The sequence below is a fragment of the Parasteatoda tepidariorum genome, chromosome 7, assembly GCF_982258835.1.
Source record: "Parasteatoda tepidariorum strain Cologne lab strain chromosome 7, Ptep-v5.0, whole genome shotgun sequence".
Classification (NCBI taxonomy): Eukaryota; Metazoa; Arthropoda; class Arachnida; order Araneae; family Theridiidae; genus Parasteatoda; species Parasteatoda tepidariorum.
The window spans coordinates 38587899-38601755 of NC_141761.1; the positions used below are offsets into that span (position 1 = coordinate 38587899).

General features: G+C 27.0%; 1 protein-coding gene across 2 annotated transcripts in view; it reads right to left on the reverse strand.

Moving 5' to 3' along the window:
- Helz (Helicase with zinc finger) overlaps positions 1–13857 on the reverse strand; it is a 43385-nt gene that overhangs the window by 8225 nt on the left and 21303 nt on the right. For both annotated transcript variants that reach the window (XM_016061874.4, XM_016061873.4), the window contains exons 7-12: positions 11887–11997; positions 11670–11800; positions 10319–10522; positions 6615–6874; positions 5287–5405; positions 2719–3012 (exon numbers count right to left, since the gene is read on the reverse strand). In XM_016061874.4, coding sequence (XP_015917360.2) covers positions 2719–3012; positions 5287–5405; positions 6615–6874; positions 10319–10522; positions 11670–11800; positions 11887–11997 — 1119 coding nt within the window. The remainder of the gene's footprint in view (positions 1–2718; positions 3013–5286; positions 5406–6614; positions 6875–10318; positions 10523–11669; positions 11801–11886; positions 11998–13857) is intronic.

The following is a 13857-nucleotide window of genomic DNA, read 5'->3' on the forward strand; positions in this document are numbered from 1 at the left end:
ATTTGAGCACATACTTTGCGTTTAATTGTGTATTCGTACAATTTTTAAACATAGAGTTTTCGTTTAAATTAGCAAGAGAATATTTGTACAACTTTTAGCGCATAAGTAATGAAAATGCTATTTATGTTGAAAAGTGTTGTTAATGAAATTAATAAATTATTAAAATTAAATTTGTTAAAAATCTTTTAGAACATCATTGACTTTAAAATAATAATATCACAACACATTATTATTTTAAACATTGTGTGGATGTTGAATAATGAATGAATTTTTGATTAAAAAAAAACTGATTTTACAGAAGCTAAATTAAGTTTAAGGTAATTAATATATTAATGAAACATGAATCTATTTGCAAAGTGTTTGCGTTAATTGAGGATGAAAGGGAGTTTGATGATTTGAATTTTGGCAATGCCAAGGAAATTTATGAAATACTTGTTGGTGGGGAATGTGAAACTGATTTCCTTTAAAACAAGAAATTGTTGAACAATGGCATAGCAGTAAAAAAACATAAATAAATAACCATCACACAATACAGGCTATTCAAAACATAGATTTCTGTAAAGTTTTTGTTAGCCGCATTTGTAGGAAAAATAAATTAACATTTCTGAGAATAAAATGCACATATAACATGAAATTTTAAAAAGTTTGAGTAAGGCAGTGCAAGTTACAACGATACAGACATGTAAATTTGGGCTTGTGAAAAAGTGATCACTCCACAAATATCATTTAAATCTTCAGAAAAATGACTCAAAAATTTTTAAAAAAAATATGGAATTGTTAATAGGAGAATTATTAAAAGTCTCTAAAATAAAAAAACATTTTCTAAGAGGAAAATGTAGTTTATCTTCAATGATGTTAATGATGTAAATGTTAATAAGATTTGACGATAGTATATGCCTAACACTGAATAACCGTCATTTAAAAAGGAAATTCATTCAGGGAAAATACTTGATTTGTTGGGCTATGAACAGATTGAAAATAATAAATCAGTTCAGTTAAATCAAGTTGCATAATTCAGCTATGCTACGACTCATTCTTACACTATAATGCCAGCAAATATACATAAATTCTTCAAATATACATTGTAAATTTAGCATTAATGTGCTAAAACTCAATGCTTTCTTTTTTTTTAAAGTTTTCAAACATTGACAACTGTATGATTTTGGTGACCAAATGTTTATTATTTTACACCCCACCTAATGCAATGTAGCAACGAATTTTTTAGATTTGTTTTATTTATTTGCTCCTCTAATATCTGTATACACTTTTAACTTTTTCTAATGCCTAACACTAAAAAGCTTAAAAATATTTTCACTTCAAACTAGCTTTATTAATATAGAACAAAGTCCTATATCTGGAGTGTTTTTCTGGAAAGGTCTGTGTTTTCAGACGTTTTTAAACAATCAAAATGAATCTTTTTAATTTTTCTAATTATAAATTTTCCCTTTTTTTAAAAACATCTGTTGATCTGTTATTGGAAATCTTTCACGGTCTGTCGCAAAATCTCATTATACCAGAAGGAAAAAATATTATTTCCTATTCTGTTTTTAGCAAAGTTAACATTTATGCGGCTTTAATGCACACACTTGAAGACAAGAACAGTTAAAGAAAAATATACTTCAAGAGGTATAAATTATGGAAATTCAAGAAGCTGAAAATTTATGCTTGAACGAAACACCACTATACAGGCTTTGTTTTGATATAAAGGTTTTCATTGAACAAAAGGTTTTCATCTATTCAATCCTGTTTCTAGTTTCATATTCTTTTTATAACATAGGAATGATTTGTTTTTAGGATTAGAAGCTTGTTTTTATCTGTTAATGTTATTTTTATCTGAATATCCGCGCTGCTTTTTCTGCCTTGGCTGTCTGTTTGAGATGGCCTCTTTATTGAAAAAATAAGCAGTATTTGTCTGCCAATATTTAGTTAAGATATTTAGCAAACAAGAAAGCAGAGGAGTGTTTTGGTGGAAGCTTTTGAAGCAGGGGCAGACAGATAGACTAGGAAAGAGATTGAGAGGGAGATTGTAAGAGGAGAAAGTGGGCACACAAATGAAGATAAGAGTTTTATTTCTTTTTAAAGTACAGCAAAATATTTATAACTGTAACATTTAGTGATCACTCTAAAATTACCTAATATATTAATTGTATTTGTTTGCTTAACTTGATATCTATGATAGTATTATCTGAGTATCTGTGCGTTCATGAAAGAAAAAGTTAACTGCTTCTTCAACTTTATATATATATAACAAAATAAATACAAAAAAACATGAAGAAAATTAAGAAAAACAATAAGTTTCATTTATTGCGCATAAGCTGCAAGTAAACAGAACTCATTAGATAAGTTGAAATAGTATTGATAAGTATTTCAACGTTTGTATATATATATATATTTATAAGTGACATTTTATAATACTAAACATTGATGTTAATTAGAATTCATTTATTATTATTTTTTTTATATTACATATTTAGTATACGTTTATCTTAACATATTATCCAGAAAAATCTATTTTCTAAACTTGCACAGCCCCAAAAATTTTGGAAATAGAACTTTCCACTATATTACCATTTTTAAGGACAAATAAAATACATTTTTATCCAAATCAATAAAGCTATAATTTTTTACTTAATATACTTCAACCAAAATATGTTAAAGCTAAAAAAGCATTCTTTAAAAAATTATTATAACATGAATTATTTTTTAAATAAATAGTACCTCTGCGTTATTATGAAATGCAGTACTGTTACAATCTTGAACATCTTCTCCTCTAGCAGTAAAAAAAGTCAAAGGATAAAACTTCTCATGCCTTGGCTGCTGACCACTAGCCTGCAGATGGTTATTATAAAAAAGCTCAGATGTATACTGTACTATTGCCTCATGAGATCTGTAATTTTCACAAAGAAGCACTTTACATGGAAATTGTTCAGGATACAAGTCATATAGCCTCTCTAAGAGTGACATGTGAAGATTGCGCTCTTGCGCAAAAGGTGAATACACTTCAGGGCAAAGCTAAAATTGGAAAGAAAATTACAACTGAGAAAAAATCACATTAAATTTTTAAATTATTTGTGGAACAACCAGTATTTTTTGTTATGATTTCAGAAATTTTATTTTTAGACTTTAATTTGAATAACATGGTTATGTAATAATAAAAATGTTACATTTACAATTGAGAAAAATATTTTGCCTTAAAAAGAAAGAAAAAATTAATTTCTTATGAAAGATCATATTTGGATCATAAGTTTAATTTTCAAAGTTGAAACTCTAAAATATAAAAAATACATAGTGTCATAAAAGTACTTACATCTAAACTTTAAAGCAGTAAATCTTTATTTTGAAAGCAGTTTTAGGTACAGTTCAGTTTAATAAGTAAGGAAAATTGAAAACTGTTTTTTATTACTTTAGTTTTTTTTTTTTTAAATAAAAAAGAAAGCTCATATATCTGAAGATATATACATATTTTTTAAAAAGAATGTTAACCAATTTAAGATTGCAATATAGGTCACAATTAATAAACAAATTTGTGAAACACTTTGCGCGAAGGGTTCACAGCCCAACGGCAGCATCCGAACAAGATAAATTTATTGAGAATACTTTGGAGCTTGTTTAACCAATTTAATATATCAAGAATTCTTTCTTCATTGTTAATTATACTTCAAAGATAAATAAAACTGTTAACCTCTTCTAATGTGATATTTTCTAAGAACATGCAATTTTATTGGTTTGGATTAATTTACAAAATTTTAGTTTTATTTTGATTGTTAATAGACACCATTTTTGTTGTCAACTTACTTCAAAGATAAATAAAACTGTTAACCTCTTCTAATGTGATATTTTCTAAGAACATGCAATTTTATTGGTTTGGATTAATTTACAAAATTTTAGTTTTATTTTGATTGTTAATAGACACCATTTTTGTTGTCAACGTTTAAAAAGTTTGTTTGCAAATCTTGAAGGGTTTGTTTGCAGTAAACATTAGTCAACAGCGATATCAAGATAAGAAAAATATGCAGCAAGGGTTCACTTTATATCACTTTTTGTTCTGATACACTATACATAATTCTGCCCATAGCAAGCAAAAAGATTGTTGGCAAAAACTCTGTCTAACACCTAAATCAACCTTGAAGGAATCTGGTTGCTAACTGGCATGGATTACTTATATATGGCAATTTTTATAGATATTTCTGATGTTTAGGAATTCCATAGTACTTCAACAGCTTTCAGTGTAAACTATCGAAAACTTTTTCAAAATCTATGAAATTTAAGTACATTGTTGATAGCCATTCAATAGATTTTTCCACAAAATGTTGCAATGTGATCAACACAAGTTCTAAAACCTGGCTTGAAAGATTTTGTCAAGCGCATTTTTCATTCTTTCAAGTACTATTTTAGTAAACATTTTGCTGCATAATTCAAAATGTTTAAAAGATATTCAAAATTTGTTTGATGTTTAAATTACAACATATGTTTTAAAAATAACATTTGTGCGGTATACTCAGAAATTAAATTTATTTAATAGTTTGCATCTAAATGACAAATGAAAAGCAAATTATTTTGAAATTTTTTTTCTTTTAATAACACATTTCAGACTTGTTAAAATTTAATCTTATGTTTAATTGATATTATCAGGCATAGTCCACTTATTATTACACAGAGCAATGAGTATTACTATTACACATAACTTTGCTACAAATTTATTTAAATACAACAAATCTTATAGTAGATTATGTATCAAATTTTACTTATCACTTGTTTGAAGAAAAATGCAAGCTTAACTTCCAGAAAGTTTTTTTTTTCTTCGAATTTAATGAAAATTTGCATAATGTAAACTTTATGCTAATTATTTAAAATTGATAGATATTATTAAAATGTTTCAACCCATTGCAATTTGAAAAATTTCTCAAAAATTTAAACTCCCGTAATAAGTCTACTGCAAACCTAATACCAAAAAAGGACAGTTCAAAAAGGGTTAGCGAATATAATTTTAAATAAGAGATCTCATACTCATGGTAAGCACAAAAGTCTTAACTGAAGGTGAGCTTAAAATGAGAAATCTAGACAAGAATAATTACTTAATAAACTTAAAAACAAAAAGATTTTTCAAACGACACATAACGAAAAAATTAGTTATAGACTGAACACATTATAAAGTACCATTTTAGAAGCAGTTTAATTTTTAAAAAAAAAAGAACAACAAGCACAACCTTTTACGCTCAATAGAACAGAATAAGAAATTTATACAACTTTCAAAGGATTGATTGCCTAAAACAATTCAATATCAACCTGCATATGATCTCCAGCAAGGACAATTCTGGTATCTTCATCAGCCAGTGACAAAGGCATTATAGCTTCACATTCCATTGCTTGAGCGGCTTCATCAATAAGTATGTGAGTAAAGAACCCTAAATAAAGAAGATTTACTAGTCATAAATAAAGAATTTAAATTTGCAAAACATTCTTTTCACAATCTTTTACTTCTGTTAGTTCAGATATTTTTAGATTTAAAAAAAAAATGTATTAATACAAGGAAATATTTAGCTTTTAAAAATCTGTGGGAGGCTAAAAATAAATTTGAAGTAATAAAAACTCAGGCCATGTGAGCAGAGTTAAAAAAGTAATTAAAAGTATAAAGTAATTAAAGTTAGTTTTGAAAATGTATGAGCCGGTCACTGCATAAATTGCCTAACTCCATAATATTTTAAGTATAAAAATCAATGACAGAACCTAATACTTTGACACCTTAAATCAAAATTTTTTGAAAAGTGCAGTTTATAAATTGCGCAGTGAGCAACTCTTCTCATGAACACAAATCTAGTCCACAAAAATATAAAAAGTACAGTAAAAATCAGAAATATGATTGCTGGAAGAAATTATTTGAAATTCTTTTTTTTTTTATTATGTAGTTTTCTCTTTTTCTTTTAGTATTTATGTTTTACAGTATATAGAAAATAAAAGACTGCCAAGTTTATGCACAAAAGTACCATTTATAAAATTCAATGGGGGAAAGAAAAAAATTTTTTTCCCCATCAACATATAAAAGAATATAGATTTTGAAAAAAATTACATATCCCTCTTTTACGCTCTTTGCGATTGTCATCGCATTAAAAAAATTAATAACTGTAAAATCTAAGGTAATAACTGAAAAAGAGAGGAGGATAAAACTATGTGTAATTATGATGGAATTACACGATTCAGGTGTGTCAAATAGAGATCAATTAAATGTACTTTTTGAGATTTATTTAATGTACCCTTAAAAGATTTTTCTTAAAATATTTCTTACATGAAGATTTTCTTTTAACACTTTTAATAGAAATATAACCTTAAAGTCTTTTTAAAGATTTGAAACATTAATATTCGCAAGATATATGCCTTGATTTTTCAATCGTTGTTCTCCTTTTTCAAAATACTACCAACGGAAAAAATTTAAGAAATGAATTTAATTTTTATTTACTTTTCTTCTTTTCATTTAAATGTTAAATTACAAAACTAAAGACTTTATAAAAATAAAATAAAAAAGAATAAAAAGAAAATAATACATTGAAAAATTTAAACACAATGACATAAATGGATCAAAGTTAAAGATAATTTTAAAACACACAGAGCCAAGCTACCTTTTTCTAGGCCAAGCTGTACTAGGTATCTTGCAGTTTTTAAAGTAGTGACAATAATTCTATGAGCTTTAACATCATCAGCGGTTGGCATGACAAAATGCTTTTCATTGTTATCACAGTTGATTAAACAGTACTGTTGAACTGTCGGATGTACAGTCGCTACCCAGCGATGGCGGTAATATATACGCAAGGGTGTAGCTTCAATTCTACCCTCAGCAACTTGTGGATGTAAATATTCTCTTATGTAAATATCAGCGGCACTACAACAACAATATTTTTTCAGAAACTTATATGAATTTCAGCTAAATAAAGATTAGAAGTGCAAGGATACTAAATTTATAAGAACTGCACAAGTTATAATTATTTACTGAGTATATGCCTAGTTTAGATTTGAAAGGTTTACCCTGATTTTAAAAAAATTTGAGTAAGCTATTACATTTTTTTCAAAATTTTAACAGATAGTTGCAAAAAACAGATAAAATGATTATGAACAACTTTAAAATTGATGACATCTTTTTAATTCAAATCAGTGATATAATGAACATTCTAAAATACTCTTCATTCAAATGATACACAAGTATAAAGATTGACTAGTACTTTGATCTAGACATTTAGGATTGAAAATAACTGAACAAAGTGCACACACTCCATATTTATTCATAATGGCATTCATAATTATTGTTTGGACAACAAAGTGCAATAATAAATTTTCCATGTACCTTCTAAATTAGTTTTTTTCTTTTAAAAATAAAAATTGATGGAAAGGACTTAGTCTTTTTAGTATATATTTTTTTATAATTGTTATGTCTTCATTTGCATAACATCTCTAAAAGACTTTAAAAAGTTTTTTCATAATTGAAGTTGAATCAAGAGATTCCCCACAAATGTAATATTGTCACATATAAAATAACTTCAAATATGAAAGAATTTAAGAGAATAATATTTTATCAATTTATTAAGATATACCTCAATTATATTAGGTAATTCAATAGTGCATCGTTTGGTATGAATAAGAACAAACCATTCTTTAACAGACAGTTGTTTGTCAGGAAGATTCATGGAAGTAAAAGCTCCAGAATCTTGTGATCAGCAATGCACATCAGTCAATTTTAGCTGTCAGACAAGTAGGCAACTATTGATCTGAATCAGGATAAGCTCCGATCAGCCATCAAGGATAGAATCCCAGTGAATAAGAAAGCAAATTTAGGTAGCTTTTACTTGTACTCTGAACTTTTGCAGTTATTTTTCTATTATTTGCGTCTTTTTAAAACATTTAAAAGGTGCATTATGTAAACAAGTACTTGCAATTAATATTATGCATTTAATTTATTCACATTTATTCTCATAGAATATCAAAGCATCTTCAGCATATATTCATTTCCAACAATAAGTAGATATTTCTTATAAACACAGGTTTTCTTTCTATTAGATTCATATCTTAAATACAGCACAATAAAATCAAAATACTGTTCTTCCACATTGTAATAACTTAAAGCCAATTAAAAATTTTAAATTATTAATAAAAAATTACAATCATTAATTTCAATGAATTGAACAATGTAAATAATAAAGCTTTTATGAAAGTATAATGTAGTAGTCTTTTGATTTTTATATTACATATCATTAAATCACACAAATATAATAACTAAAAAGAATTCCATAAAAATATAAGCATTTTTTTCCTGATGAGAAAAATGATGATTAACATTCTTTATAAATTCATTAATAGATGCCAAGAAACTTTTTTAAAAGAAGCATTTAAATTGAGAACTGCAGACCAATTTTTGCCCTTGAATGAATTCTATGCGACTGTTAAATGACTATTTAAAATCAAATAACTGAAAGGCAGTTGGAACATTTTCATCTCTCAATTTCAAAAGAATAGCAAGTTTTAAAAACAGAAATCAGAAAACCCTTCTATAGTCCATTTTAATCCAGAGAAAGCAACAACAAAAATTAAGTGCAAATGACTTACTTTCATGGACTAATTTTTTAGAATATAATTACATACTATTGTTTATATTTAACAGTGTGGTTCTTTGTAATATATTGCACAATTCAATACATAGCTCTTTTTTTCTATCCTCAGACAAACAACATAAAATGAGGGGGTACTGTGCTTGTAAAATTAGAATGTTATTAAAAGCCCCAAATATATTGCAAAAAATAGAAGAGTTGTCCAAATAAAAAGTGCACAGCATCAGAACAGGCTGTAAAGGGTGAATTTGTGTAGGCTATAAAGATTAAGTGATAGGGTCAGAAATACAATAGTATAGCAGTGATAGCATTATTATTCAAGGCTAAGAATAGTAAGTGCATAGCTGGTTAACTGCCCTGTTATTTCCAGAGGATCTATATACATTTAAGTGTACACTGGACACTCTGCAAGGATATCAATTTCATTTAGAAGAAAAATCTAACAGTTAATCTTTCTTATCCATAACATCATGTCTATCATCGATAACATCATATTCCCACTTTCACTTGGCACACTTTGTGGTTGTGTATACTACTGATGTCACATCAACTGCACAGCTAGAACTTGGAGAGTAAGGTCATCTATCTAGCTACAGTGAGTGTGAAAAATGTTTTTCTCTGCATATGCAGTTAATTTTTTTTTTGTTCCTCTGATGCTAGGCCTAGCTACTGATAGGAGTCTTGCGCATTTAGTTAATTCATGATTCTGATCATTGCAAGTAATTTCCCTTTAAACATCAGCCCATCAAGCCTAAGTTTAAAAAAAAAAAAAAAACATCTACACCTGAAAGGATTATTCAGTAGAATAACCAATTTTAAATTGATCCAATAAATCATTACATCACTTTTAATGAAACATTTGAAAATGCAGTTCTTCGACTGCGCATTGAGATAGAAATGGTTGTTAACAGCAAGTTGAAGGATCATGTCCTTAAACAAATAGTTCTGTAGTAATTTGAACTCTATGGAAGAAAGCTGAAATGCAATAAGAGCGGAGACTCACTGAATTTTTTTTAAATTCAACATAATAAGCTGTTATCTTCTGTGGATCCCAGAGGTCCTTTGTTTAAGCAAGTTTCCAGGTTCGACAATAGCCGACAAATTTTAAATCTACTAGAAAAAGCACAGCAATTTACAAAAGTTTAGCAGAAACAATGTAGAATGACTTATATGGGGTGATGAGAGTCTAAAAATTTACTTAAGGGTCTGATGGCAGCAATTCGTCTGGTGACAAACTTTTCCTCTTGTAATAACATTCTTTGAAAGGCAAATTCCATATTGGTGTACACCTTTCATGAAGTCTTTTACACCCATTGTTTGATAGTTCTTTGTCCTAAATAGTATTTGTCATTAACAGAAAACATGTGATGATACATGTCTGAACTTCACTCATCTTATGCTGCAAGTGAAGATATTACTACTCTGTATTTTTCTGTTTCAAATGTATCCACCTTATCACAACTTTAACCAACTTACATGAAAACACTTGAAATGAATAATCAGATTTAAATGATATTTTGTCTCTTCCTACCTTAACTCATAAAACTGAAAGCTGGATTTGTTATCGCTCCTCTATTTCTGATGCTATCACTCAGTCCCCTTTTAATTTGAGCAAACTTTTTATAGCAAACATTTTCTTAAAATTTCAAGACAAACAATAAAAATAAAAAAAAATGTAAGATTTACTTAAAAATATGACTTTTGATAGATAATAGAAGTTAACCTACCTATTTGAATGAGTGCAAACTAATATTCTAGAGTTAGGATCATCTAAAATAATTTTTACTGCTTGTGCTAAGGTATATGTCTTTCCTGTTCCGAACGGCCCAATAATCAAAACAGGTGGTAATTTGGCACAGAGAGGAGTAGTAATTGCTAAAACAGCTTCTCTTTGCTTTGGATTGAGCTTAGGTTCAAATGATTTAAGTTTCCTAAAAAATACATAACTTTAAAGAAATACAAATGATAAGTAAATTTATAACTAAGATATGGTAATAGCAGAAGTAAATAGATAAATACAAGCTTGATAAGAGGCATGTTGTAGCTAATCATGTGAATAATTTTGTATTTGTGCTGTTTTAAAACAATTTAAGTGACTAATAATTTATTTAAAAACAAAAATAGGCTGAGAAGAGAGTTTTTTTTCATTTCTGTCTTTCTTAGTTTTGACAATATATTTTTTGTCTAAAGAAATTTAGCTTTAAAGTAGGATTATTCCTTACATAATTCACAGCATTAAGACTTTTTCCTCGAAAGAAACAAAAAAATTCACGGAATGGTTATGAAAGTTGCAAGATTCTTTGTTTCAAGATTTTTATGCATTTCTTGGCTTTATAACTTAAAACGTATTGTCAGCGAAAAAGTTATGAGAAATAATGACTTTTTAATAATCAAAATAAAATAACAAATAAAATACAATTTAGCAACCACACAACAGTTTCACAAACTTAATGCAAATGATTAGCGCAAGAGAAGAGGCAACATTTAAAGTAAATTGATTTTCTCCATGATCTTAAGGTTATAGAATAAAAAGCCAATTTATATTTGTTGGGAAAAGGATTAAATGAAATACCTAATTTAGATTTTATTTGTATGAAATAAGTTATGCTTATTTTTGCATAACAGAAGATACATTTGCGAGAACATAGAAATTTTCTGCGAGGATAAAGAAGGATATTTAAAAGTAAAAATTCTTAATACATTTATAGTTTCTAACAATTATCAAAATATTTGCAGTAACAAAATAAAGTTTATAAAATTTAGTTTATCAAAATAGGTATATTTATTTAGGTGTCTCACAAATATAATATATCTATATAAATATATTATCAAACTATAATTTTAAGGCTTATATAAAAATCTCAGTTGTTTTATTTGACTTGGTTAATTGAAACAATAGACATTTAAATTCTTCAAACTTTTTTATTCTTTGTCCCGTAGCATTCAGCATTGACTAATCCCTTTATTATCTCTTCTGCTTAATTAAGAAAAATTAAATGCATATATCTTAATTAAAATACTAAAAATAGGACTTCTCATGAATACAATAAAAAAAGTATAACAGTTGTTAAATATTACTGATTTAAAGGTTTGTTTTTCCATAATTGTGGAACCTCCGATATATCTGGAAATACAATTGATGTTGGGTGCAATCTATCAACAGCAAAATGCATTTCACACACTGGTAGACGGTTTAGTTGAAATTGCACCTATAATTGTTAACATAAGTTATGGCTTAGTAATAGATTTATGACATCTGCAATGACATCTATACAAAAAACACACAAATGTTTACCTCAGCCAAAAACTCTCGATCAGGACCTAGTTTTAACTCCTCACAACACTTCTTAGACAATCTCATATAAATAACTGTTTTTCCTTTATCTTCAATTACTGCTTCATAAACCTTAAAACGGAAAAATATTAATCCGAAATAAGTATGTGTATATACAAATTTATTTTCTAAATAAAAATGCATTAGAAAAATGAATATTCTTAATTACATTAAAAATAAATAATAAAATGAAAAATTTTGGTACATAGAAATATATATAACATTTGGTAACAACCATTCTCCAGCACAACAGCAGGCCTTGCATTTTATTCCCTCTCATCTCAAATATAGAAAGAAAAAAAAAAACTGGAAAAAAATTGTTAGTAGAAAAAACTAAGTAAAAATCACATTTTTTAAAAAATCAGATACCCAAAAAACACTAGTGCATCTGTCTGTATGCCAACGTTCATTCTTATTTAATATCATTTTTGCAATGGAGTAGATAGAGAAATGTTTTAACTTTAAGCAATTATATTTATTTGCTGTTCCTATAATATTAAACCCTACATTTTGGTTATTGTTTTATTTATTTGCAAAGTACTTGCAATGGTACAGAAATGAATGGCATTTGAAGAAACTTTAATTAGGTACTTATCATAACTCCATAAAATACTATTAATTTAATTTTTCCATAATAACTATTAATAATTTTTTTTTATGGAAAGTAAAAAGATTTCATTTTAATATTATCATCTACAAATTCATCCTTTTTATAAAGTTTTTTTCTCTTTTTCTTTTTGATCTTAGCATAAACATATGTATCTTCTCTTTTTGGAAAAACTTTATAGGGAACAACATAGAAATAGCTCATAAAAAAAATTTTTTTTTAATGAATTTTTCATTAAAAAATTTATTTTATTTTTTGTATATAATTGTACATATTTTAATCTTCATTTTATGATGTTACAAATAAAGACTTAAAAAACTAAAGATTACACAATATAATGGTTATAATTTATTGTTTAAATTATCCATAACTTGCTGCACTCATAAGTAGAAAAAAAATTAATCCTAATTTGAACTATATAAATGTAGTTTTTGTTGCATGAAGGATTTTTTTTTTAAAAAAAATCTTTTAAAAAAGGGCATGCTTTGAAATTTTTTTAAAAATAAAAATGACAAAATCAGTTACATTTTTGTACATTATTCAAAACTAGTTGACCAAATTTAAAAATCCCTATGTGCAACGAAAACTATATTTATTGTGAACATTGTATCAAAATTCCAAGTAAATCTGTTGAAAATTGAACTAGTTAGAGATATAACAAGAACGAGAAACAGTTTTGAGTAAATTGCATTGAATGTTTTGTGATTAAATACATAAAATTTTGCAGGTAATTATAATACCAGGTCTGTAAGATGCCTCTTCTCTATCATTCTTTATCTAGTTGATCTACCATCATGAGATGCATAATATGTTTTTAGATTAGCAGCCAAAATTTGACGGTCATCATCATTTTGGGCAAATTTTTTTGCTGCTGGGCCTATATTTATTTTTAATTGTTCCAAAACTGCCAATAACCCTTGGCAACTTTCATTAACAAGTCAATTTCAATAAGTTGCAATATATCGAAAATACCATTAATTCTTTTCTTGTGTGCATAATTTAAACAAATAATTTCAATAAATAATTTCAATAAAATAGTACAAATAATATTTTACTAAAATAATTTGATAGGAGTAAACGCATCCATTAATCAACAGAGAGAACAAGTTCACTTATTCTTACACATCATAGTGTTCCCCTGCAACTCAAGTGACATATTATGCTGTTAATTCTTACATTTTTATGAAATTCAGTTTAATATTTTGGTACAATAATCTTAAAAGGGTAAAGTATCAAACACTACGATAAATTCCCCCCCCCCACTTATTAAAAATTTTAGTTTGTTGTTGTCCCTTCTTAAGTATGATTGTATAAAATTTAAACTA